The 24,239-nt window shown below is 42.6% G+C and overlaps 1 protein-coding gene across 1 annotated transcript in view; it reads right to left on the bottom strand.

Annotated features, from left to right (window-relative positions):
• LOC309565539 (uncharacterized protein) overlaps positions 1-24,239 on the bottom strand; it is a 127,557-nt gene that overhangs the window by 53,828 nt on the left and 49,490 nt on the right. Inside the window, exon 8 of the mRNA XM_082270497.1 lies at positions 7,705-7,917. Coding sequence (XP_082126623.1) covers positions 7,705-7,917 — 213 coding nt within the window. The remainder of the gene's footprint in view (positions 1-7,704; positions 7,918-24,239) is intronic.

The raw sequence follows: 24,239 nt of genomic DNA, 5'->3' as shown, positions 1-24,239 counted from the left end.
AAATCACAATATGTAGGATGTAGTATTTCAAAAAATAAAGAATTCCTAGAGGGTAAAAAGTATCACATTTTTTATTCTTTGTTTGAAACCAATAAAAACGTCTGCGGCCTTATTTCTTCCAACCCAATGTCTTTGTGTGATCTTTTTTGTGTATTTAAAAAATAAAAAAATAAAAATTATAAAATATATTCCTGCCTAGTATCCCATATTTTTCTAACTCCCCTTTTCCTCATGGGATAATGCCAGGAGAGGGCAGTTTCAGAGACTTCAGATAGTCAGGTGATTCTGGTAGAGGTCAGCTGACCTCTGCTAGGGTCATGTGACTTTCTAATAGAAATTTCTGGAACAGCTTGAGAAATTTCTGAAGCAGCTTGAGCTCAGTTGCCTCAGAAGACAGAGCTGTGGTGCTCCCCTCCCTCCCGGTTCATCGCGACCTAATATTATGTGGCGATTGACAGTCTCTGACCGTTTCCTGTAGTATGCCCACTGTCTCCGACCGTCTTCTGTAGTATCTGTCAGGCGTTAATTGGTGCACTTTTTTTTTTTTTTTTTTTTTTAAAGGACTCGTGACTCAAGAAAAGCTTCAAGAATCATTCATAGGCACTTCCTATTAATTTCAATGGAGAGGGGTGTTTTTGAGACCTCGCCAGCACAACGCCCCAGTGTAAAAGCATTCATTGATTTCAATGGGAATAGGTTTTCACAAGCTTTTCAGGCACTTTTTTTAGCGCCAATGCGCTTGAAAAGAACCTCAGTGTGAAAGGGCTCTTAGGAAGCTGCATGCTGTGTAAAAATTCCATAACCAGCAAAGAATGTATTACAGACCTACAATGTTATATAGCTTTATAGTCCATGTTGAAGAATCAAATGAGAAAATAAAGCACCCATGTGCTGAAAACAAAAACACTTTTACCAAGGGGGCGTGGCTAGCGCACGAGGAAGATGGACTTCTGAGTCCACAGTTCCTCACTGCAGAGCCAGACAAAATGGACAGCAACTTGCTCAAGCTCTGTTTTGACACTGCAGGGAGACAGATTGATCCACAAATACACCGCCGGCATTCCTCGCAGGAAAAAATACACTACCCGGCCTAAGAAACTTATGGCCTTCTGATAACAATCGGCCGGGGAATCCAGGCAATATGGTGCTGGATCACAGGCCGCTCCACGAGGCGCCCAGCAGCCATCACCAGGGACATACACAGGCAGCTCTGATCAAAGAGGATCTCCCCGCTCCCTTCTGTCTCCAACAGCATATACACCATTACAAGGGAGCCCAACCAAATTAAGAATGAGACTGGAAGCACAGGGGGTTGATGTGGGTGAGTACTCCCCTATTTCTGACTCTCTGAATCTTACCAGAGATCTGCCTGAATCCATTATGTCATTACCGGCCACCAACCAACCTGTATCAGAGAAAGCACTTAAGGAAAAGCTAGTCTCACTGAGAGGTACGCTTCACCCTGATATCATGCAACTCACCAAGCACTTCACTGGGAAAATACATGCTATTGGTAATAGGGAAAACCAAGTAGAAGATAAAATAGATGAATTTTCTCACACCATCAACAATCCTGTGGATGCCTATGACGATAACAGATGAAAAATACATGGTTCAAAGCTAAACTTGCGGACCTGGAGGACCGCTCCAAGCAGAAGAACTTAAAAATAAGGGGGATTACCAGAATCCGTGCAACCTCATGAGCTACACAATCGACTTATTCAAAGTGTTGACCCCTGACCATAAAGATTCTGAAACAATAATAATAGACAGGATCCATCGCATACCGTCCCAAACCATCATTCATTCCAGAGCATGTTCCCAGAGATGTGCTAATGTGCACTGCATACATTTCTTCCATGTAAAGGAACAGCATTTACCATGCAAATTCGTATAAAATTAAATACAATAACAAAGTCTCTGAGGAACCATAAAATCTCTTACAAATGGGGGAACCCGACCAAGCTCCTAGTTTTCAAGAATGGAGATACTCATGCCATACACACGCTGGAAAAAGGTTTACAGCTTCTAAGACATGGGGGATCATTGACAACCATGACACCTCTGACAAGACACACCGCTCTCCTTCCCATCTCTCCACAGAATGGCAACAATCAGCACCAGCCGTGTCACCAACTATCTGAGCATTTGATCTGCTTCTAAGCTATCATCCTATTCTGCTCTGTGGAAGCTTCTCTGCTAGCAAACTTTCACCCCATATTTGTTCATTGACTTTTCAGTTAAATGTTTTTCTTTGTATTGTTCTTTTCCTTCTGAGTCCACCATGCTCTGTCAGATTTGGCCATTAAGAGTCTGAGATCCATGATTCCCGTTAACACCTACGGAAACTACTCCTCACACCTCTAACAACCAACGTACCTCTACCAAACCGTGAGTAACACAAAAACTAATATGGAGCATCTTAACACCTCACCAACATGGCTATTAATATCCTCTCTGTGAATGTAAAAGGTCTAACCCACCCAGCCAAATGGTCATCTCTATGGTCTGAAGCTCTACAGCACAATGCAGACGTGCTGTGTATACAAGAGACTCACCTTCATTAACTAAATCCACCAAAGTGCACACGTCTCATATCTGCATATCTTCTCTGCCTCCATTCCGGCGCAAAAAAACGGGGGGGGGGGGGGGGGTGCTGATAGCGATCTGGGACTCAATAGCTTTCCATATGGTTGAACAAATCACTCTGATCCGAATGCGAGGTTGATTGTGCTAATATGTGATCTGAACTCAATTAGATCTACCCTGGTTGGTAAACCTATATGCCCCCAATGGGCACCAGAACCACTATTTCAATAGGCTACTACGGAAAAATAACTAAAATAAAGCAAGGAGCCCTATTCCCATCTAGACAACAAAGAATCCGCAACCATATTAGAACAGAATCTCCTGAAGTTTATCCAAATAAATGAAAAGTCTGTAGAAGATCCATTCATCTTGTGGAATTTACATAAATCATATATGCGGGGTATATTCATTCAGTTGGGGGCGAGGGCTAAGAGAAGGAGTTGCAGCAGATTGACCATTTATTGTCTAAAATTAAACAACATGAACTAGTCAACAAGAATGACCCTACCCGAAATGTGAATACCATACTTAGCAACTTACGGAGAGAGCTTCAAAATCTCCTACTGGAGAATTTTGAAAAGACTTCCAAACTCGTTAAAATTACATATTATAATAGCGGTAACAAGGCAAACACACTGCTTGCCAGTCGTATACAAGGCCATAGTACCAAATCTAAAATCCTTTTCCTATATCACCCCATCGATAAACGCAAAGTACTAAACCCTCAAGAAATTGCTGACGCTTTCAGTAGCTATTATAGTTCTCTGTACAACCTACGTGAGGATGTTTCAACCCCACAACCATCTCTAGAGGATATTACACACTTCTTAGATAAAGTGCAACTTCTTTCTCCATCACAAACCCAACTGGGCAAACTAAATACTCCCTTTAGCGGAAGTATCCAGAGCTAATTCTCTCCCAAACAATAAATCACCAGGGCAAGATGAATACAGTGGAGAATATTTTAAGGCTTTTAAAAATATACTGGCGCCTCTCCTGGTTAAAATGTTCGGTTCATTTGCATCCTCTTTCTCTTTCCCTCAGGAAATGTTAAAAGCATTAATTGTCACTTTACCAAAACCTGATAAAAATCCTGATTCTCCGCAGAACTTTAGGCCGATTTCGTTGTTAAATAATGACTTAAAGTTTTACGCAAAACTTATAGCCTTTCGACTAGTTGACATTCTGCCTACTCTGATACATCCTGACCAATCCGGCTTCACTAAGGGAAGACAGACTTCTGATACCACGAGAAGAGTGGTCAATGCCATTCACTACGCTGGGACATACAAAGCGTCTGCTCTGCTTCTAGCTTTGGGCGCAGAGAAGACATTTGACCGCATGTCCATTGGGCATACCTCGATGAGGTCCTAAAGAAATTTGGATTTTCAGGTCACATACTTTCCTCCTTATTGGCATTGTACACTTGTCCCTCCGTCCAAGTGCTTTCAGAAGGGATGCTATGCCAACCATTTCTGATCACAAATGAGACTAGGCAAGGATGTCCGCTGTCTCCAATAATTTTAAACATATTAACAGAACCCATTACCTCATATATATCCGCTCCCACCCACATATCTCAGGTCTCAGAATTGCCAACCATACCCACACCATCATTATGTTTGCTGATGACATCATACTGATGTTATCAAATGCAGAAACCTTCTTGGGGGCAGTTTAAGATGCATTACAATTATTCCATATAGTTTCTTATTACAAAGCAAACCCAACCAAGTCATATGTACTTAACTTGGGCATTGATCCTCTTCTAAAACAAAAATTACAGCAAAAGTTTCCATATACGTGGAAAGAGGGAGGCATCCCATACCTGGGTATAACTCTTACTAGCACAACCAAATTTTGATTCCATGCAAACTATACTTCCTTAATATCTAAAGTACGAGAGTCACTAACTCACATATCTAAATTTTCCTGGATCGGCCATCTAGCGGCTTTTAAGATGATGGCATTGCCCCAAGTACTCTATCTATTCAGTATTCAGAACATTGCCAATTGTGATACCAGATTTCTTTTTTAAATCTTTACAGGCCATAGTCAACAAATACTTATGGGGAAATAAAAGAGCTCGCTGCGTGTTCGACAAACTTACCAAACGTAGGTCTGCTGGGGGCATGGGCCATGTAGATCTGAAAGATTACTATACAGCAACTATATTATCACAACTAAAATACTGGTTTGACTCCGCAACGCCTCACCTATGGTCAGAGATAGAATCTGAATCTATTCTGGGCAAAAGCCTCTTGGATTTTCTATTGGCCCATTACCACATGCACAAAACCAACACAGCCCTTTCTCCAACTATTTTAGCCTCTATTAATGTTTGGAGGTCTATTATTGTCAACACATCAGATTTATCTATAGCCATACCATTTCCAGTAGAGATGTGCCAAGTAATTATCCTCAACATTTCCCTGTCCAACTGGCACTCTAGAGGGATCCATTGGCTACAAGATCTCTTCCAAAATGACAGTATCAAATCCTTCCTATCACTTTAATCCCAATATCAATTACCAGGGAAAGAATATTACACATACCCATAGGTGTGCGCAGCCTATTGCATTAGGGTTTGCACCCCAAATCTCAAACACACATGCAAGTGTGTGTGTCTAAATATATATGGCCCCGGTGCATTCATCTCCCTGCTGGCACAATGAAAGAGAAGTGCTTAAGCACTTCTTTCTATGGCTGAGCTGGTAAGAGTGAGATATTTCTCATCTCCCCACACAGAGCGATAATGCGAATATGCACTAGGTGATTAGGGTGTGCCCAGGCACATCCGGCACGCCTATGCACATACCTACAAATTCGATCTCTTCTTAGTGAACACCCAGTAAGTGCATGCAATATTCCCAAGAAACTTGCAGACTGTTTAAAAGGAAGGCGGTATTTCCCTAATTTACGGGACTATTAAGGATACAAAAATCACTTCTGTAAATCCAACTCATTCTTAGCCTGGGAAAGGGATCTAGACTAATCCTTTACTCCCTATCAGTGGGAACAAGCTATGTCCTATACATATAAATCTAACAAAAGCACCAATCATTGGGAATTAATGCACAAAATAACACTACGCTGGTACCTTACTCCCTACCGATTATCAAAAATGTACTCGCAAACCACCAACACATGTTGGAGAAAGTGTGGACAGGTAGGGACTCTCTATCATACCCTATGGGCATGCAAGAAGTTAGTTAAGTACTGGATAACCATCTTTATTATTATCTCAAATCATCTCCATACCAATACAGCTTTCCCCTAGCGTGGCATTGCTTAACCTGGGCATAGACGGCTTTCTATACCATCTCAGAGTAGTGATCTGTAATGTGTTATTGGCCACAAGACTGGTTATAGTGAGACATTGGAGGTCTGCTTTACATCCCTCTTTGTCTGAAGTAATATCGACAATACAGACACATTACACATATGAAACCATGTTTGCCCGGATAAATGGGTCCTACAAAAAGATCTGCGACAATTGGTTTACCTAGAAACAATGGTATGACAAATGTAGACACTCCTACACATAAACAACGTCCATATTTTTACATGTTAAATGCAACCAACAGTGGTGCTAAGACTCGTTTTAACTGTCATTACTTTTATTTCTTTCTATAGTTACTTTTGTTTGTGGTCCACACCTACTTATAATATGTAGAACAACTATATCTTCTTTATGAGATGACCTGATTTTGGTGCGTGAGTGAGATGGGTCTGTTGTGCCGTCTGCCCTACCCATACCACAGATTGATCCCAGTGGAGGGGGGGATGGCCTGGCAGTTACACCGCTGGCGACTTATTTTATTCACTATTCATCTTTAGATGTGACATGTCACTTTGATATTGTATTGATTCACATGTTCCTCTGCTCTAAGCTGTAACAGGTGATGTTGACACATGTACTCCTGATAACTTACTTTTGTTTGTTTATCTTAGCAAATATTCAATAAAAATGTATTGAAAAACTAAAAAACACTAGTCGGTTCACACTGGGGCGGCACGACTCTGTACTACTTCGAGGGCGACTTGTGCATTCCCATGCACCACGACTTCGGAGCGACTTGCATGGACTTCACATAATGGAAGTCTATGCAAGTCGCTCCGAGGTCGCCCCGAAGTAGTACAGGAAACTTTTTCTAAGTCGGAGCGACTTGTGTCGCTCCTATTAGAACGGGTCCTGTAGCGGTCAATGGACCGCGACTTGTCAGGCTGACAAGTCGCCTGACAAGTCACGCTAGTGTGGACCGGCTCTTACCTTTCCATGCTGGTTGCAATGGATGCCTTACTAAAGCTCAGTCATCATATAGAGACGGATATATCTTTAGTTTAAAATGTTAATAAAAGACAGGGTTTGATTGTTTGTTAGCACTTTGCTCTTTGTTTGTTGAAACATGCTTGCTTAGGTAATTGTAGCCGTTATAGTGCAATTGCAACACAGGTAGGTAGTATCCTATGGTTTGTGACAATTTTTTTATTTGCACTAAGTCTCCTTTCATATGGACAGCTGGAGACGGTAAAAACAGGTGGTTGAGCTGCTGTTTTGCTGTCCCCAGACCATCCACCTAAAATTCTATCATTGCAGCCAAATTGGGCTGTGCACATACCACAGAATGATGAGGCTGCATCACACGTCAAACTCATCCAGTTAGATGAATGGGAGGTTGCGCTTTGCAAATCAAGCACTGGTGCAAGATAATATTTCCATACAAATTCCCCAAAAAACACAAACATTCAGGAGGAGCAGGATCGCCTCCTGAACCCCTGGCAACCACTGCTCTACAACGCTCTAAAATCTGGTCCCCCACAGATAATTTCTCATGGAGCGGTAGACAGTGCCACCCGTGTTGCATTTTCTGGACAATTTTTATGGGGGGGGGGGGGGGGAATTATATAGTACTAATAAACAAAGCTAAAGCAAAAAAAAAAAAAAAATTTCCAAAAAGCTTAGTGAATTGTACTGCTAGGACCTATAAAGAAGGGGGTCGACGCTCGAAAGGTTATCCTTAAAATATAAAAATGTATCACAGACAGTACTCGCTGTGTTGTTTAAACATGCCAGTTAATGTTTGCAGAATGTTTGCATTTAGTGGGATTTACCTGGCTTTGAGGACCATCTGGATTCCGGCAAGCAGCGAAGATCTTCTGCGGGGGATTTGGACTCTTCAGGAATTGTTGCACAAATTCCAGTCCTAACCCTCTGCTTGCGCCTGTAATGAGAACAGACTGGATCTTGAAATCAGACATTGCTGGGTTCTGTCTTCTTCCCTTCTGTAGAATGCTGTCTTTTGTGTTGGACCCTGCACTCACTCTCTGTGCAGGAAGTAAATGGAGCATGTGACCAGACAGGCAAGTTCTGGAAGATTAACACTTTCTTTCTCACTACTTATTATGAAAGCATGGATTTGCAAATCAGGCAATTGTATTTTTTGCATTTCCTTTAATGTTTGTATTATATTACTGTGCAAAGGTTTTAGGCAGGTGTGAAGAAAGGCTGTAAAGTAAGAATGCTTTCAAAAATATATATATATTGTAATTGTTTATTTTTATCAATTTACAAAATGCAAAATGGAACATCGAAATCTAATCAATATTTGGTGTGACTATCCTTTGGCTTTAGAGTCGGTTCACACTAAGGCGTCACGACTCCTTACTACTTCGTGGGCGACTTGTGCATTACCATGCACCACGACTTCGGAGCGACTTGCAGGGACTTCACATAATGGAAGTCTATGCAAGTCGCTCCGAGGTCGCCCCGAAGTAGTACAGGACCCTTTTTCTAAGTCGGAGCGACTTATGTCGCTCCTATTAGAACGGGTCCTGTAGCTGTCAATGAACTGCGAGGGACCGCGACTGGTCAGTCTGACAAGTCGCCTGACAAGTCGCGCTAGTGTGGACCGGCTCTTAAACAGCATCGATTCTTAAGACCCGCACACATGATATGAAAATTGGAAGGGAAATTTCGTCTGACGAACGATCTGCTGATTTTCGGATTGTCAGTATAGTGCTTTCGACAACCGATTACGGATTTTTGAACAACAAAAACTGGATGTGCAGGCTATAAAATTGTTATCGTACGTCAACACAACATCCGATTTTCGTTTAATTAGTACAGTTTTCGTCTGAAAAAAATCTTAAGAGCAAGACTAGGCCGAGACGAAAGAACACATACAAAACAATCCAACACATGACATCACTTCTGAAGTTGAATTCTGTCGTATGGGAAAATTCATATGAAAATAACCTCTTCACTTTCCATATGAGACTAGCATGCAACAAAAAACGGACGACAGATCGTTCGATAATCTGATCGTGTGTACGGGGCTTTACATTTGCACACTTTATACACAATGAGCGAACAGAAGGAACATCGAAATCAAATCAATATTTGGTGTGACTATCCTTTGGCTTTAAACAGCATCAATTCTAAAGCCTCGTACACACGATCATATTATCGGACGATCTTTCGTCCGTTTTTTGTTGCATGCTAGTCTCATGTCAAAAATGAAGAGGTTACTTTTATATGAAAATTCCCGTACGACAGAATTCTACTTCAGAAGTGATGTCATGTGTTGGATTGTTTTGTATGCGTTCTTTCGTCTCTGAGCATGCCTATTCTTGCTCTTACGATTTTTTTCAGACGAAAACTGTACTAATTAAACGAAAATCGGACGTTGTGTTGATGTACAATAAAAATTTTATAGCCTGCACATCCAATTTTTGTCATCCGAAAATTTGTAATCGGCTTTCGAAAGCACTATACTAACAATCAGAAAATCAGCAGAACGTTCTTCGGACGAAATTTGACTTCCAATTTTTCATTTCGTGTGTACGGGCCTTTACACTTGCACACTTTATACACAATGAGCGAACAGAAGGAACATCAAAATTAATTCCATATTTGGTGTGACTACCCTTTGGCTTTAAACAGCATCAATTCTAAAGCCTCGTACACACGATCATATTATCGGACGATCTTTCGTCCGTTTTTTGTTGCATGCTAGTCTCATGTCAAAAATGAAGAGGTTACTTTTATACGAAAATTTCCGTACGACAGAATTCTACTTCAGAAGTGATGTCATGTGTTGAATTGTTTTGTATGTGTTCTTTCATTTCTGAGCATGCCTAGTCTTGCTCTTACTATTTTTTTCGGACGAAAACTGTACTAATTAAACGAAAATCGGACGTTGTGTTGACGTACGATAAAAATTTTATAGCCTGCACATCCAGTTTTTGTCATCCGAAAATTAATAATCGGCTGTCGGAAGCACCATACTAACAATCCGAAAATCGGCAGATCGTTCGCCGGAGGAATTTTTACTTCCGATTTTCGTATCGTGTGTATAGGCCTTTACATTTGCACACTTTATACACAATGAGCGAACAAAAGGAACATCAAAATCAAATCAATATTTGGTGCGACTACCCTTTGGCTTCAAACAGCATTGGTTCTTACACTTGCACACTTTATACACTTTGCACAAAGTCAGGGAATTTGTAGAACTAGAGTCAGGTGTATGAATAATCAATTATACCAATCGGGTGCTAATCATCATCATTTTCATATGTAGGTGGAAACCCAGTCATTAACCGAAACAGAAACAGCTGTGTAGGAGGCTTAAAGTGATTGTAAGGTCTCATTTTAAAAAAAAATAACAAACATGTCATACCTACCTGCTCCATGCAGTTGGTTTTACACAGAGCAGCCCGATGTTCTGCCAAAAACGCCAACTTGCTGAGATCTCCAATGACGTTATTTCCAGTGAGTGTACACCAGGAATAATTGGGGATTTCGACCACTTGGTGTTTTCACACAACACCGGCAGCCTATACACTCCGGTAGATGCTATAATTTGTGCAGAATGTTGGTCTGTGGACTAACAATCTGCACTAATTATAGAATCTACTGGAGTGTATAGGCTGCTGGTGTTGTGCAAAAACACCAAGCGGTGGAAATCTCCAATTATTCCTGGTGTACACTCACCAGAAATAACATCATTGGAGATCTCAGCAAGTTGGAGTTTTTGGCAGAACACCGGATCCTCCTCTTCTCGGGTCCCTCATTGCTGCTCCTGGCTCCTCCCTCCTGTTGAGTGCCCCCACAACAAGCAGCTTGTTATGGGGGGCCCCCGAGCTGAGTCACAGCTCCCTGTGTCAATCCAGACACAAAGCCGTGACCCGCCCCTCTCTCTCCTGATTGGCTGACTGACTTTAATTGATTGCAGCTGGAGCCAATCGCGCCACGCTGCTGCCAATGAGGAGGGGAGTCCAGGGCAGCTGAGACACTCCTGCAACATCACTGGATAGAGATGGGGCTCAAGTAACTATTAGGGGGCTGAGGGGGGCTGCTGCACACAGAAGATTTTTTTATCTAAAAGTAATTGTAAAGTCTAGTTTTGTTGAAAAAAATAAATAAATAACAAACATGTTATACTTACCTCCTCAGTTGGTTTTGCACAGAGCAGCCCAGATCCTTCTCTTCTCGAGTCCCTTGTTGCTGCTTCTGGCCCCTCCCTCCTGTTAAGTGCCCCCCCAGCAAGCAGCTTGCTATTTGGGCACCCGAGCCGAGCCACAGCTTCGTGTGTGTAGTCAGACACAAAGCTGCCGTTCGGCCCGCCCCCTCTCTCTCCTATTCGCTAACTAACTGATTGACAGCTGCGGGAGCCAATGGCGTCGCAGCTGTGTCTCAGCCAATCAGGAGAAAGAGTCTAGGGGACTCGTCGACATCGCTGTAAAGAGATGGGGCTTGGGTAAGTATTAGGGGGTGCTGGGCTGCTACACCCAGAAGGTTTTTTTATTTTATTGCATAGAATGCATTAAGATAAAAAACCTTCTGACTTTACAACTCCTTTATGCAATAAAAAAATAAAAAAAACTTCTGCCTTTACAATCCCTTTAAAACTGGGTGAGGAACAGCCAAACTCTGCTACTAAGATGAGGTTGTGGAAGACAGTTTCATGTCACGGGTCATACGCCATGGCGAGACTGAGCACAGCAACAAGACACAGGGTAGTTCTACTGTGTCAGTGTCAGCCCCCACCACCCCTCATTGTAATGCCACCCTTATTCCTGCCCTTTTAATATGGGGACAACAAACTGATACAGCATAGGTGTCAGCTTACTGTCACCATGTTAAAAGGACAGGAATATGGGAGGCATTACAATGAGTGTTGTTAGGCTGGACAGCTGCACTCCGGGTTTCCTGCATCGCATCCTAGTGTGAACCAGAGCTCCAAAAAATAGCAATCATAGTAAAAGTAGGGAAAAAAACTGTTGATGTGTTTCACAATGAACCTGTGCTTAACAATGTGTTATGGATGTATGAGTAAGCTATAGTTCAGCATGAAATGCATCAGCAGTTTTTTTTCCCTACCTTCACTGTGATTGTTGTTTTTAAGAATTTTATGTAAATTAAAGGTGGCCTCTGGAGCGCAGCTGGCCACAGTTTTTTCTTTTCCTATACTGCACAGTTAGGAGCTGAGCCACCACACAATAAATGTGAGTGGCGAATGTGGTGGGCGGATAACGTCACAATCTTCACCTCAGCCAATCAGAGGAAGCTTTGTATTCATTGATAAAATACAAGGCTTCCTGTGAATTGCTGAGCAGCACTCAACCCAACTTGATTGGGAACAGAACATTCCTGTTTCTGGAACATAGTGCTGTATCTTGTACGTAGCTGATGCTACATACAGTTTATATAGCGTGTACAGCGAGAGCATCTGTTAGTCAAAGTAAAGGAAATAGTTAATTTGGGCCAGCCACCCTTATTTGTTTCATACTTGTTTGCTGTCACAGGGATTTGCTGTCGTCAGTAGAGTTCTGCCCAAAGAAGATTGCATACGCTAGGCTGTGAAATGAGATACTCCTGATATTTTACAAATCAATGTGCTGAGATTTGTACATGTCTGTTAGGCCCCTTTCACACCAGTGGACTGATCGGGTCCGCCTGTCCGTTTTTCAGGCGGATCAGATGGGACCACCCCATGTTCTCTACGGGGCGGCAGATGTCAGTAGACATGTATCCGCTGTCACCCTCTGATATCCGATTCGGTCCACAAAAAACAGACGGATAGAGATAGGTTCGACATCCGTCCGGTGGATTGGATATCACAAAATATCACAATACTAGTAACATATCACACAAAATTTACATATACCATCACAAGGTTACACAAAGTACCCAAATTATTTGACCATCTGCTCCCAACGCTGTTTGTCATAGGCTTCGTGGAGAGACTGAAGGGGACACTTCAGCTGTGGACACCTGCATCTGTACCCCAGGATCTGGTGAGAGGGCTATCCGTTCAGCACTGACATTGCTTAATGAGACTGATTTGCTGAGAGCAGGACACTAACAAACTGCAAACTCTATACCACTGCAACTAAACTTTTACTGCATCTGACTCCTGTCCCACATGTATGCTGCATCTGTGCAAATACTTTACCACCTCTATGGTATGCGTCAACTGTATGCAGGTTTTATTATTGTATTACTGAAGGGTAAGCAAATACAATACATAGAACAAATAAACAGGGCAACAAAATACATTTGATTAACTGACAGGCAGTAGCCTTACCTACAGACAATGACTTATGCCAGAATAAGGCTAAGCCACATTACACTAGTCCACACAGTATCAGTAAAAATAGCATTAACCGTAAAATCACAAATGGCATAAAAAAACCTCATTGTAATGCTTAGCAATAGCTACTCAAGCAATGTTCCTGGGTGCACTCTATGCATACAGCCCCAATAGCAGGTGGCTGTATGGATTACTGGCAAAGGGGTATCCCTGGTGGTGTCTAAAGTATCTGGTGCCGAATTGTCAAGGTTAGCTGGCTCTTGGGGCCCTTCTGTGAGGTGGTGCACATGTAGCTATCTCTTTAATGCTGTTCACAAAACATGGCTAATTGGTTGTTAGGTAAGGATCTGTCAATATTGCATTAATTGTGGGTGATAAGGGATTAAACTCTGTAGCTCATCTAACAAATCCTGGCATAAACTTGGTGATCAGTTGGCCCAGCAGTCTCAAGTCTTCAATATTGGCTCCTCACGATCAGTTCCTCTATGAGGTGGGCACACATAGCTACTGGTCTCCCCAGCGTGAACTAGAAGATACAGCAACTATCTCTGTGGGTCAGTCTCACACTCTAGTCCTCGCAGGCTCCTTTATGGAGTTTGAGAGGCAGCACCACCTGTTAAACCCACCCATTAAGATCAAAGGGGCCATATTGCAGTTGTGGGCCAAACACTTCATAGTTGCGATATGGTCCTGCAACGTAAAATTGGTGCCCAGTACTAAAAAAGAAGTAAAGAAATAGATGTCTAGATGCAGAAGTAACACCTCCTAAATACCTGCTAGCAGGGCTGCTGTTAGAAATCGCGGGGCCCCGTACAGGCTACCTGGCAGGGCCCCCCCCCCAAGATATATTTAGCTAAAATTACAACAAAATCACTATTATCAGACACAAATATAACATAACTCGCATAATTCCTGCTAAATCTAAAAATAAAAAACTATGTTAAATAAAAAAGAAGATAAGAAAAATATACAGGCTGGGCAGTTGGAGCTTAGTGATCAGAGAGACAGAGAGAGAGAGAAACAAAGTTCCAATTTACAAATAAACTCCTGAGCAGAGATAAGTGCTGGGAGGGGGGCCCACACAAGTGAGGGGGATTAGTGAGGGACGACTGTCTCTTTCTCAACAGATAAAAGCTGATAGCAGGGAGAGGGACAGATCAGATTCAGGTGCTGGAGGAAGATTTCTGTTTTTGTTGTCCATCACTAATCCCCCTCTCTGTGTGGGCCCCTCTGTGTGCTCGGGCCCCCTACAAGAGGGCTGGTAGTCCCCCCCTATCAGCGGCCCTGCCTGCTAGCCGTTGCTTTACAACCCTGTGAAAAGTGTTACTGCCAGTATGAAAGGTGGAGCTGAACTATGTATTCAGACAAAATGTTTTGTCTGTTTGGTCAGTCAGGTCCAACTGCCTGGATTTTTGCAAAGTGCTGCTTTTAAGCTATTTTTCTCCCAGCTGAAATACCTGCCTAACTACATTCACAGTAGAACCATTAATTTATGGGGAAACCTGTTCTTTCACAGTAAATAAGATATGTTTTCATCCCCAGGTGGGTTTTTACTTCAGGAATCTAGAGAGATCTCCCACCACCTTGGTATTATGAATGGCTTCATAAATTAATATAAAATATCCATTGGGTGGTGAAGGTGATCACTGACAATTTCCTCCTAGACTTCTAATTGTTTCTGGTTGTACCTTCTTCTCCTTTCCATGCATTCCAGGTTTCTTTGGACCAAAAAAGCCCTGTGCAGTACAATTCGGTGTAGGAAATTCGGTACCAAAATCAAATGTAAATGCGATTCTTGCCTCTTTTCCAGCACTGCCCCCCAAAAGCTTGTCACCCTGTGGTATATTACTGGTTCTCTTCTGGGTTGAGTGACATCTAGTGTCACTATACCCACTTCCTCTGGGTGCCATGGACCAGCCCCCAGCTGCATGTCATTAAAGTACCCTGCATGCACAGTACAATATAGCATTCTGTTAGAGACACTTCTTTGAGAACCACCCATTACTTGATTAGATGATAGGAGCATGATGACCATGCATTCAACGGGGGCAGATTAGAAAATGTTTGAAAAAAGGTAAGTACTGTATTAAAAAACCTGACACCTAAAGTAGCCCTTGTAACCCCTGAACCTAGGGTTAACCGTAAGTCAACCCTTCACCTACCCCTAATGCTAGTGTATCACTTATGTCTTTCTACTTACAGTATACCATACCTGGCGGATGCGCTCCTGGAAGCTAGAAATCAGTGAAGTAGACACTGCTACGTCAGTAAACTCCAGTTGCTTCAAGGTCTCATGCTGAGTGGCCGGCCTGATGCATTGTCCATTATGATGTCACCACCGTGTCTTCCTGCCTTGTCCAACCAGAGAATGTTTTGCATTCAATCAGAAAATGCAAAGCTTTCTCTGAAGCCCCCCTGCCGAGAGGCTAGCCTCTTGTGTCCAGTAAACAAGAGTGCACCCATTTGTTGTAAACCCAGAAACAAGTAGTGATCACTGGAGTAGCAGTGTCTACTTGAGTGATTTCCAGATTCCAGAGGGACCAGCCAGGTATGGTATATACATAGTTACAAGCTGGACCAATGTAACTATGTATAGTATAGCCATGCTTGGAATTGTTCTTTATTATAAGAACTTCCTTTCAAACAGTTCCTCATCACACATAGGTCATGCTTTTTTCCCAATGTCCCTGGTAAGGCTCCACAAGGGAGGAAAGTCCTAGCTTTCCAATGAAGAGGAAGCTGCCACTCCTCCTCCTCCCACAGCCTATTTATATATGCCCTAAGGGCAGGGCTGCCATTAGAAATTACGCCACCCTGTACAGCCTACCTGACAGCCCAACCCCCACCCCCAATTACAAACATTTGAAAATATAAAATCATTTTTTCCAGTTTTTACATTTTTCTTCCCAATGTGGTGGGGTGTCTCAGCTTTGAGAAAGACAAAGAAATTGAGGACACAGATGGGAATGGCAGGCAAGATGTAAACCTTAAATAATTAAAAACTTACTTACTCAGTATAAAATAATTAAAGTAAAAGACGCCAGACATCGTTTGGAGATAAAAAGTCAGCGGCTGCTTTAATTAATGGCTTAATATATATAAATAAACGTCAGACTTTGTTTACATTTAAAACTTCAGATCACATAAACAAGCAACCCAGCCCTACGGCTCAGGTTGACAAACATGACTTAAACTTTAAGGCTCCGTTCACATGTAGGCGTTTTTGGGCGTTTTTGGGGAGTTTTTCTGCTCTAGGATCAGCTCTCAAAACGCCTAACAAGACAAATCCTATTCATTTCAATGGCCCCTGTTCACATCTGAGCGTTTTGACGCTGTAAGCAAAACGCCCAACGCTCAAAAAAGTACATGAGCTTCTTTTTGGGCAGATTACAGGCGTTTTCCATTGGTTTCTATTCAATCTAAAAACGCCTGCACAAAAAACGCCTGTAAAAATGCCTGTAAATCGCGGTAAAATCGCGGTAAAAACGCACGAAACCGCTACGCTCAGGTGTGAATGTGGCCTTATAGCCAATATCCATAAGACAGGCGGAAATTTTCCGCCTATCCCCACACACCCCACTCGCGGCCAGTTCTATGCAAGAGCCTAAATTATTGTTAAAAATATCCAAACCGATGTCTGACAAATGCACACCGTCTTTCCAATAAAGACCAGCTAAACCACCTTCTAGTTCTAAATGTCTGTAAGGTAGGATTCCCAATTCGGCAAGCAATTTGGAAAGCCCCCTATTCAGACGCTTTCTCATCTTTTCCAGTTGCCTCAAGCTATGATACTTAAATGAAATCAATTGTGGGATCACTTCAGAAAAAACTAACTTTGCTTCGGGAAAAATTGATTGGATGATAGCAAGATCATCCCTAATTTTAAATAGCAGGTCCAGAGTTTTGACCTTCCCAATGTCATTTCCTCCTAAGTGTATAATGATTATATTAGGGGATGGAGTAAAACCTTCTAACCTAGAAATAAAAGGGATCAATTCCGCCCAAAGCATACCGCGTTTGCTAAACCAAAAAACCTTGTATTTTTTCTCGTCCAATCCCAGGTTTTCGGTATACACTCTCATCTTCGCCCTCAGTAGAGCCCAGTGAAAGAAGGAGTGGCCTAAGATCCAAATTGCGAGTTGCTGTCCTGAAATTCAAACAAAAGGATTAGGGCGAATATAAGATTTGTATGAGTCAGAGGCCCATCTACCAATGTGCTTTACTGATTCAACATCTAAGCCTAATCTAGTCGCTTCGGTGGCTGCTCCAATGCGGAAAGAATGTGAAGTTATTTTTGCAGCACTCAAGTTTAAAACTTTTAAACACATGCGTAGCACTGCACAAAATTGGTACCGAGACAAAAACTTTCCCTAGGCATGAATAAATAAAACATCATTCAAAAGTGGTCTTTTAGCTACCAGCTCTTTTAAGAGCTTAACTGGGCATATGGCTGGATTTTTAAATTCGTGCAGTAAGATCCGTTTACCCATGCCTAACTGATCTGTTTTAGAATGGGATAAAAAAATGTTAACACTTGTAGGGGAAAAAATAATGTCTTGACATTTCAGACCTGAAAAACCCAATTTTTTGTCTGGTAACAGCTCAGAAATCCTGAATGCTGCAAAAAACATCAATGAAAATGCGGCTCTAAATAAGGTTACTTCGTAATCAGAAAAGCAAACCTCCTTTAAAGCCATACACAATTTTAATAGTAGATCTAATGAGATGGGTTGTCTGTTATCTACCCTAAAATGGCATTTCCTATAACCCTTCAACGCTTGACGCACAGAAAAATAGGATAAACACGCTGGATTTCCTTTGAGCTTGCTAAAAAAGGAAACGCCTGCTAAGATCTTGTTGATGTGTGACCAAGACAAACGTTTCTTGAATAAAGAGTCTAGGAAAGATAAAAGTACGCCTTCTGAAAAGAAATCCGACTGCAAGTTGAAACTCCGAAGATGCTGCGACCACTGCCACCATGCTGATTGGTATCCAGCGAGAGTCGATGGCGCCAGAGACCCTTCAATGTTTTCAACAATGCTAGTCAGACCAAATCCCAAAGGTGTGCAGGGCAAGGATGTCCAGTCTTGTCTGCCTCCGGCAACAGATGAAAAAAGCGTTCCATCTGGAAACGAGACAGACAATCTGCCAAAGTATTAGACTTCCCGGGCACAAAAGAAGCTTTTAACCAGATATTATAATGTAAACATTTAGCTACCATATACCTAAGCATAATGGTAACGGGCGGCGATTTGGATGACAAGCAGTTGATCGCAAAAAGCACGCCCTTGTTGTCAGTTCTTACCATTATACTTTTGTTTACAAAATGTTGTCCCCATAGTTCCAAAGCCACTACTATGGGGAATAGTTCCAACAAAACTATGTTACGGACATAGCCTGCGCTTACCCATTTGATGCACCATGGCGCGGCGCACCAGTGGTTGCGCCAAATGGAAGCAAAACCTTTTGAACCAGCAGCATCCGTAAATAACAAGAACTTTTCATCAATGATAAACTGCTCCTGCCACACGGAAGCGCCGTTAAAAAGGAGAAGGAAATGTGCCCAAACTAATAAGTCCTCCTTCAGATCTGCCGAAATTCGCACATGTGATGAAGGAGACTTCAAACCTGAAATGGCAGTATAAATTCTCCTGGAAAATACTTTACCCATTGGAATTATTCTGGAAGCAAATGCTAACAGACCTAACAAGGATTGCAGATCCTTCAAGCAAACCTTTCTTCGCCGTATTGTGGTTAGAAGAGATCTGCGAAGTTTATCCAACTTGTCCTCAGGGAGCCTAAATTCCATCCGCTCGGCATCGATTGTTATACCTAAGAAAACTAGTGAAGTGGAAGGAAAAACAGTTTTTTCTAGGGCCAGGGGGACCCCAAAAAGATTACAAACTTGCATAAATGTGTTTAACAAAAATAAACATAAAGGAGAAGAGGGAGGCCCAATAAGCAAGAAATCATCCAAATAGTGAACTATTGAATGAGAACCTGTCAACTGAGATACTACCCATTCCAGAAACGTTGAAAAACTCTCAAAAAGAAAACAAGATAAAGAGCACCCCATTGGGAGACATTTATCGAAATAAAACTTGTTGTTAAAATAAAAGCCTAACGAATTATATGAACTAGGGTGTATAGGCAGTATATAAGTCTGAATGCTGATTTAATGTCTGCTTTAGCCAAAAGAGCTCCCTTTCCTGCCAACCTCAGCCTATCCAATGCGTCTTCAAATGTTGCATACTTAACCGCAGACAAAGTGTCATTGATATCATCATTAAGGGAATCATCCGTAGGGTAAGACAGATGGTGAATTAGTCTATATGTATTGGGTTCTTTTTTCTGCACTATACCTAATGGGGATATTCTGAAATTGATAAAAGGGGGCTCAGAGAAAGGGCCTGCAAACCTGCCTAATTCTAATTCAGAATTTATTTTTTCAGCTACAATTTCTTTCAAACCGTCTACAGATTTTAGATTTTTGTGAATGACACAACCCTTACCTTTAAAGGAAGGTAACAAAAAACCGAAGGCAAACCCGTCAATTAGCAAGTGTGCCTTCTCCTTGTTTGGGTACTTGAGGAGCCATGGCAGCATTTCTGCCAGTTTCACTGGCGTGGGGGCCTTTCTGAAATCCTCCTGGTTGTTGAGAGATTGACATCCTCTTAAAGCATTTAGATAATGGGTGGGCCCCTGAGCAGAAGGCACATTCATGTTTGAATTTACAAGTGCCTGGCCACTTGCAAACTGTTTCATTAAAGTTGAAACATATGCCTTTTCGAAAGGACTGCAAGTTAGCCTGTGGGTTACTAGACTGCTTGGGCGGAAAGGCCCGTTGAGGTAAAAATAAATCCAGCCACAAGCTCACCTCTTTTACCCCCCACTTTAAGGAAGGTTGAACCGCCAATTTTTCTTTTTAGCCAACTCATAAGCATTAGGCTGGTTAGATTGAGGATCCTCAACAGTAGGGGCCATCCAGACATCAGCTGCGTCACTGGGTACAGACTGCTTCCTAAACTGGCTGGTGAAGGATTTGAACTCTTTTAGAATACTGGACATCATAAGGATCATTGTATCTTGGGCAGTGAACTCACCCGGGACCTGTGCTGTAGCTGCTTCAGCCCGTTGGGATGTGTCCGTTCCGCCTCTTGCTGCGGTAGAAGCTCCCGGCCGCTCCGATGCTCTCGACCCGACTGACGCTGCCCTGTGCCCAGGGGAGGGATTGCGCTCCGCCGGTGCCTCCGTGCGGTTGGGGGACGACCTCCGACATCCTCTTCTTCTTCCGGGCGATCCTTGAGGAGTAGCCGTCCGAGTTGTTCTTCCGGTGACCGGCGAATACCGCTTCCGGGGCAGTCTTCTCCGTTTTGTCGTTCCTTCTTCCGGACCGGACGTGACCGAATCGACCACACTGCGCATGTGCGACGACCCGGACATTCTACTAGCGGCTTCCACTGGGTAAGATGTGTCTTCTCCAGCGCTCAAGACCTCCGGGGCACCGCTCGCCGATTCCGCAGAAGCTTGAAAAGCCGGCTCCGATGGTGCTGCCAACGAAGGGAGATCTTGCTGGATGGGTAAATCGAGACATCTTCGCACCCACTCTTCTCCTCCGGTACCGCCAGCCTTCTCGATTAGTTGCCGTAGTAGACTCATGAGGAAACGAATCCAGGGATCTTGATAGAAGGTCTTGAGGTAAGAAGTGACCCGGAGCCCCGCGGCCACCTGTTTAAATAGTCCTAATAGAGCCAGAACAGACTGGTTTTCTGGCAAAAGAGCGGGCTAATTGAGCGGGAGATAACCCTCCACGCGCTAAACTGCCCAGAGATAGTTGATAAAAAGCGGGAAAGACCCTTACTAGCTTAAAAACTGCCTGGATACACACTTTAATTCAGGCAGGAAGTTCAAAACATTTGACCTGGGTCAAAAGTTCAACACCTTACTGTACCTCTACCTGACAGGCTGAATTACCCAGACCTTGTCTAGCTTCTTTAATGGTCCTAATATTAAAAACTATTTCTTTATTACCCTTACCGCCATCCCATAAAGAAGTGGGGCTCATGAAGCACCCCCTTTCTTATTATTCTTTAATTCCTTTCTCTGTAGCCTCTGTTGCACTGAAGATAAATGAACAGGAGACAGAGGCTCCTGTCTATTTATAAACTAAAGCAGAGTTAACACAGTTTACTATGCTCAGTTATGAATTGACACAGGAGCGATCGGTGCCAATCACTCATTGTTTCCAATTCAAAAAAGGAAGGGGCCTGTAAATTACATATTTACCCCTTCCCCCACCTCATCCGCCTGTGTGCCCGTAGCAGCCGGCGGGAGAGGGAAGCTGGCAGCACTGTAGGGGGACAAGGGGGGGCCTGGGCATGCAGGGGGTATTCAGATGTGGGCAGCCCAGGAAAGAGGATCCGTGGGGCAGGATGGGAGGACAACAATGCACTGTGTCTATGTCTCTCCCTCTAGCAGCTGAAAGCCGGAGGGAGGGAGAGGAGGAGAAACCCACTTTCAGCTGCTGGAGGGAGAGACCCAGACACAGTGCATTGTTCTGTAATTGTCCTCCCGTCCTGCCACAATCGGCAGCCCTGCCCAAGGGTGAGGAGAAAGTAACTGTCCAGCTTCTGGCAGCTACAGAGCATTACAGGACTTTAACATCCTGATATGTTTTATCCTAAGAGTCCACAGTCCTCATTCTACCAGACCCAACTCTAGTCTCCACTCAATTTAATATGATTATTATCAGGTTTTTTGTTATTCATTCCCAGGTTTTCAGTCTCCCAACATGCATAACTCTTCATTGATCCAAAGCATAATCTACGAAAGAAGCTTAACCAAACTGATAAAATTTATTTATTTTTAACCTACAGAGGAGTCTTGGTACGATTGTTAGCTAGCTCTCTTACATGGTGACCCTTACCACACTTTGCATTTTTGACTCTGTCAAACACACCTTTTCTAGTCTATCCAGGCAGACTGTTGTGACAGTGCAGAAAGACAAACAGGTCTCCAACACCAACTCTGCTATCTGCTGCTACTATCATTGCCCCATAAGCCAGTCTTTTTGATCCTTCCCTAAGAATTTCTCGTTACCAAACAGTCTGGACAGATTTCCACAGCTACAGTAATGCCAGTCCAAACATAGTTGTAGTATGCTTTCTGTAAGTTAAAAAGACTTGGCAACTTGTTAACTCAGTTTATTGACAAGTGACTGCTTCCTCTAAGTTCAGTTCACTTAATGTTCATTATAATGATCAGTGGAGCCTGGATGAAATGAATAAAATAATGAATGTTCTGTCTTGATCATTAAAATTCATTAAGCCAGGATGAACTCAGATAATTATTTTGTATTACAGAATCAAAAATAAAATTATGTAATTGGTGCTCTCCTAGTTTCCTTGCATATTGCAATTTTCAAGTGGAGACTGTCTGCTTTCTCCAGTGAATTCAGCACTCTGCTGTGATTTGGCAATTCTATTTTTTTTATTTACAGTAAACCCTAGCTGTGTGATACACAGATGCTCTAACTACTGTATAACTTAAGGAGTAACCCTACTTTTGTTAAAACTTTTTTTTTTAATGGGAATGGTTCCATATTTCTCAATCAGCTGCTGCACCTGCAGGGCTCTAATGCGGAAAGCTGCTGGGTCTGCATCCCTTTATACATGATTCCCTATTAAATGTATCTTACTAAAAATGACATTTTTGTTACAGGGGATGCCTGAAATCTGACTTGTAACTTAGTGCAGACTTCTGGGAAAATCAGGGAGCCAATTACACAAGCAGAAAATGATGTATCTGTACACATTGAGGTAGCCATATTGCACTACAGAAAATTACAGTGGTGCAGAAAAAAAGGTAATTTTTAATAACATTCAATTACAATATGATTTGTGTCGCAATTGTATATACTATCTTATTTTTTTTTCTATTGTTTTCCCCACAAATGAAGTTACCCTTTAAGGTCATCTACCAGGACTTCCTGGGCAAAATGTGAGGCTTCTACAAGCCTTTCAAGACACTTGGGCAGGATACTCAGGTGCTTCCTCTGGTCCCCAGGTCAGACCTTTGGCAAGGCACAGTTTTGGATGCTTCTGTACTTTAAGACCAGAAGGATTTGCCCCCTTAATGACCAGGCCACTTTTTTCAACTTGGCACTGCGTGACTTTAATTGACAATTGCACGGTAATGCGATGCAGTACCCAAACATCCTTTTTCCCCACAAATAGAGCTTTCTTTTGGTGGTATTTGATCACCTGTGTGATTTTTATTTTTTGCGCTATAAACAAAAAAAGAGCTATATGACATTCCCCAAAAAAAAATTTAAAAATCAAAATTTTTTAACATTTTAGGTCAATTTGTTTTCTGCTACATATTTTTGGTAAAAAAAACCGCAGTAAGTGTATTTTGATTGATTTGCGCAAAAGTTATTGCGTCTACTAACTATGGGAAAGATTTGCGTCATTTTTATTTTTATTTATTTTTTTACTAGTTATGGCGACGATCTGCGATTTTTTGTGGGACTGCGACATTGCTGCGTACAGATCGGACCCCTAACTGACATTTTTGACAATTTTGGGGGGACCAGTGACATTACTAAAGTAATCAGTGCTACAAATATGCACTGTTACTGTAATAATGACACTGGCAGGGAAGGGGTTAACATTGTGGGTGATCAAGGGGTTAACTGTGAGCCTAGGGGAGTGATTGTAACTGTGGGGGGGGGCGTGGCTTCTGAAATGACCATAGAAATCTGTGATCCTATATAGAAGGATCACAGGGGCTCTATGATCATTCCAGGGAGAAGAACGGTCAGCTGTGTTTACAACAGCTGACTGTCCTTCTCTCTCAGCAGGGAGCAATCGCAGGTGTCAGACGGAAATCGGAGCTGCCTGACCCGTGCATCGGCTTCCCCGCTGCCAACTGGGGGCGGGAGCATGCCGCCAACGGCGCACACTCGCCCCCTAGCTCCCTGCTCACGACCGACGTGGCCCTACGTTGGTTTACCTGGGGGAGCCAGTGCTAACAATGCTAGCAAAGAGC

This window comes from Pelophylax lessonae, assembly GCF_965119305.1.
Source record: "Pelophylax lessonae genome assembly, chromosome: 10".
Lineage (NCBI taxonomy): Eukaryota > Metazoa > Chordata > Amphibia > Anura > Ranidae > Pelophylax > Pelophylax lessonae.
This window is presented reverse-complemented; position numbering and strand designations above follow the sequence as displayed.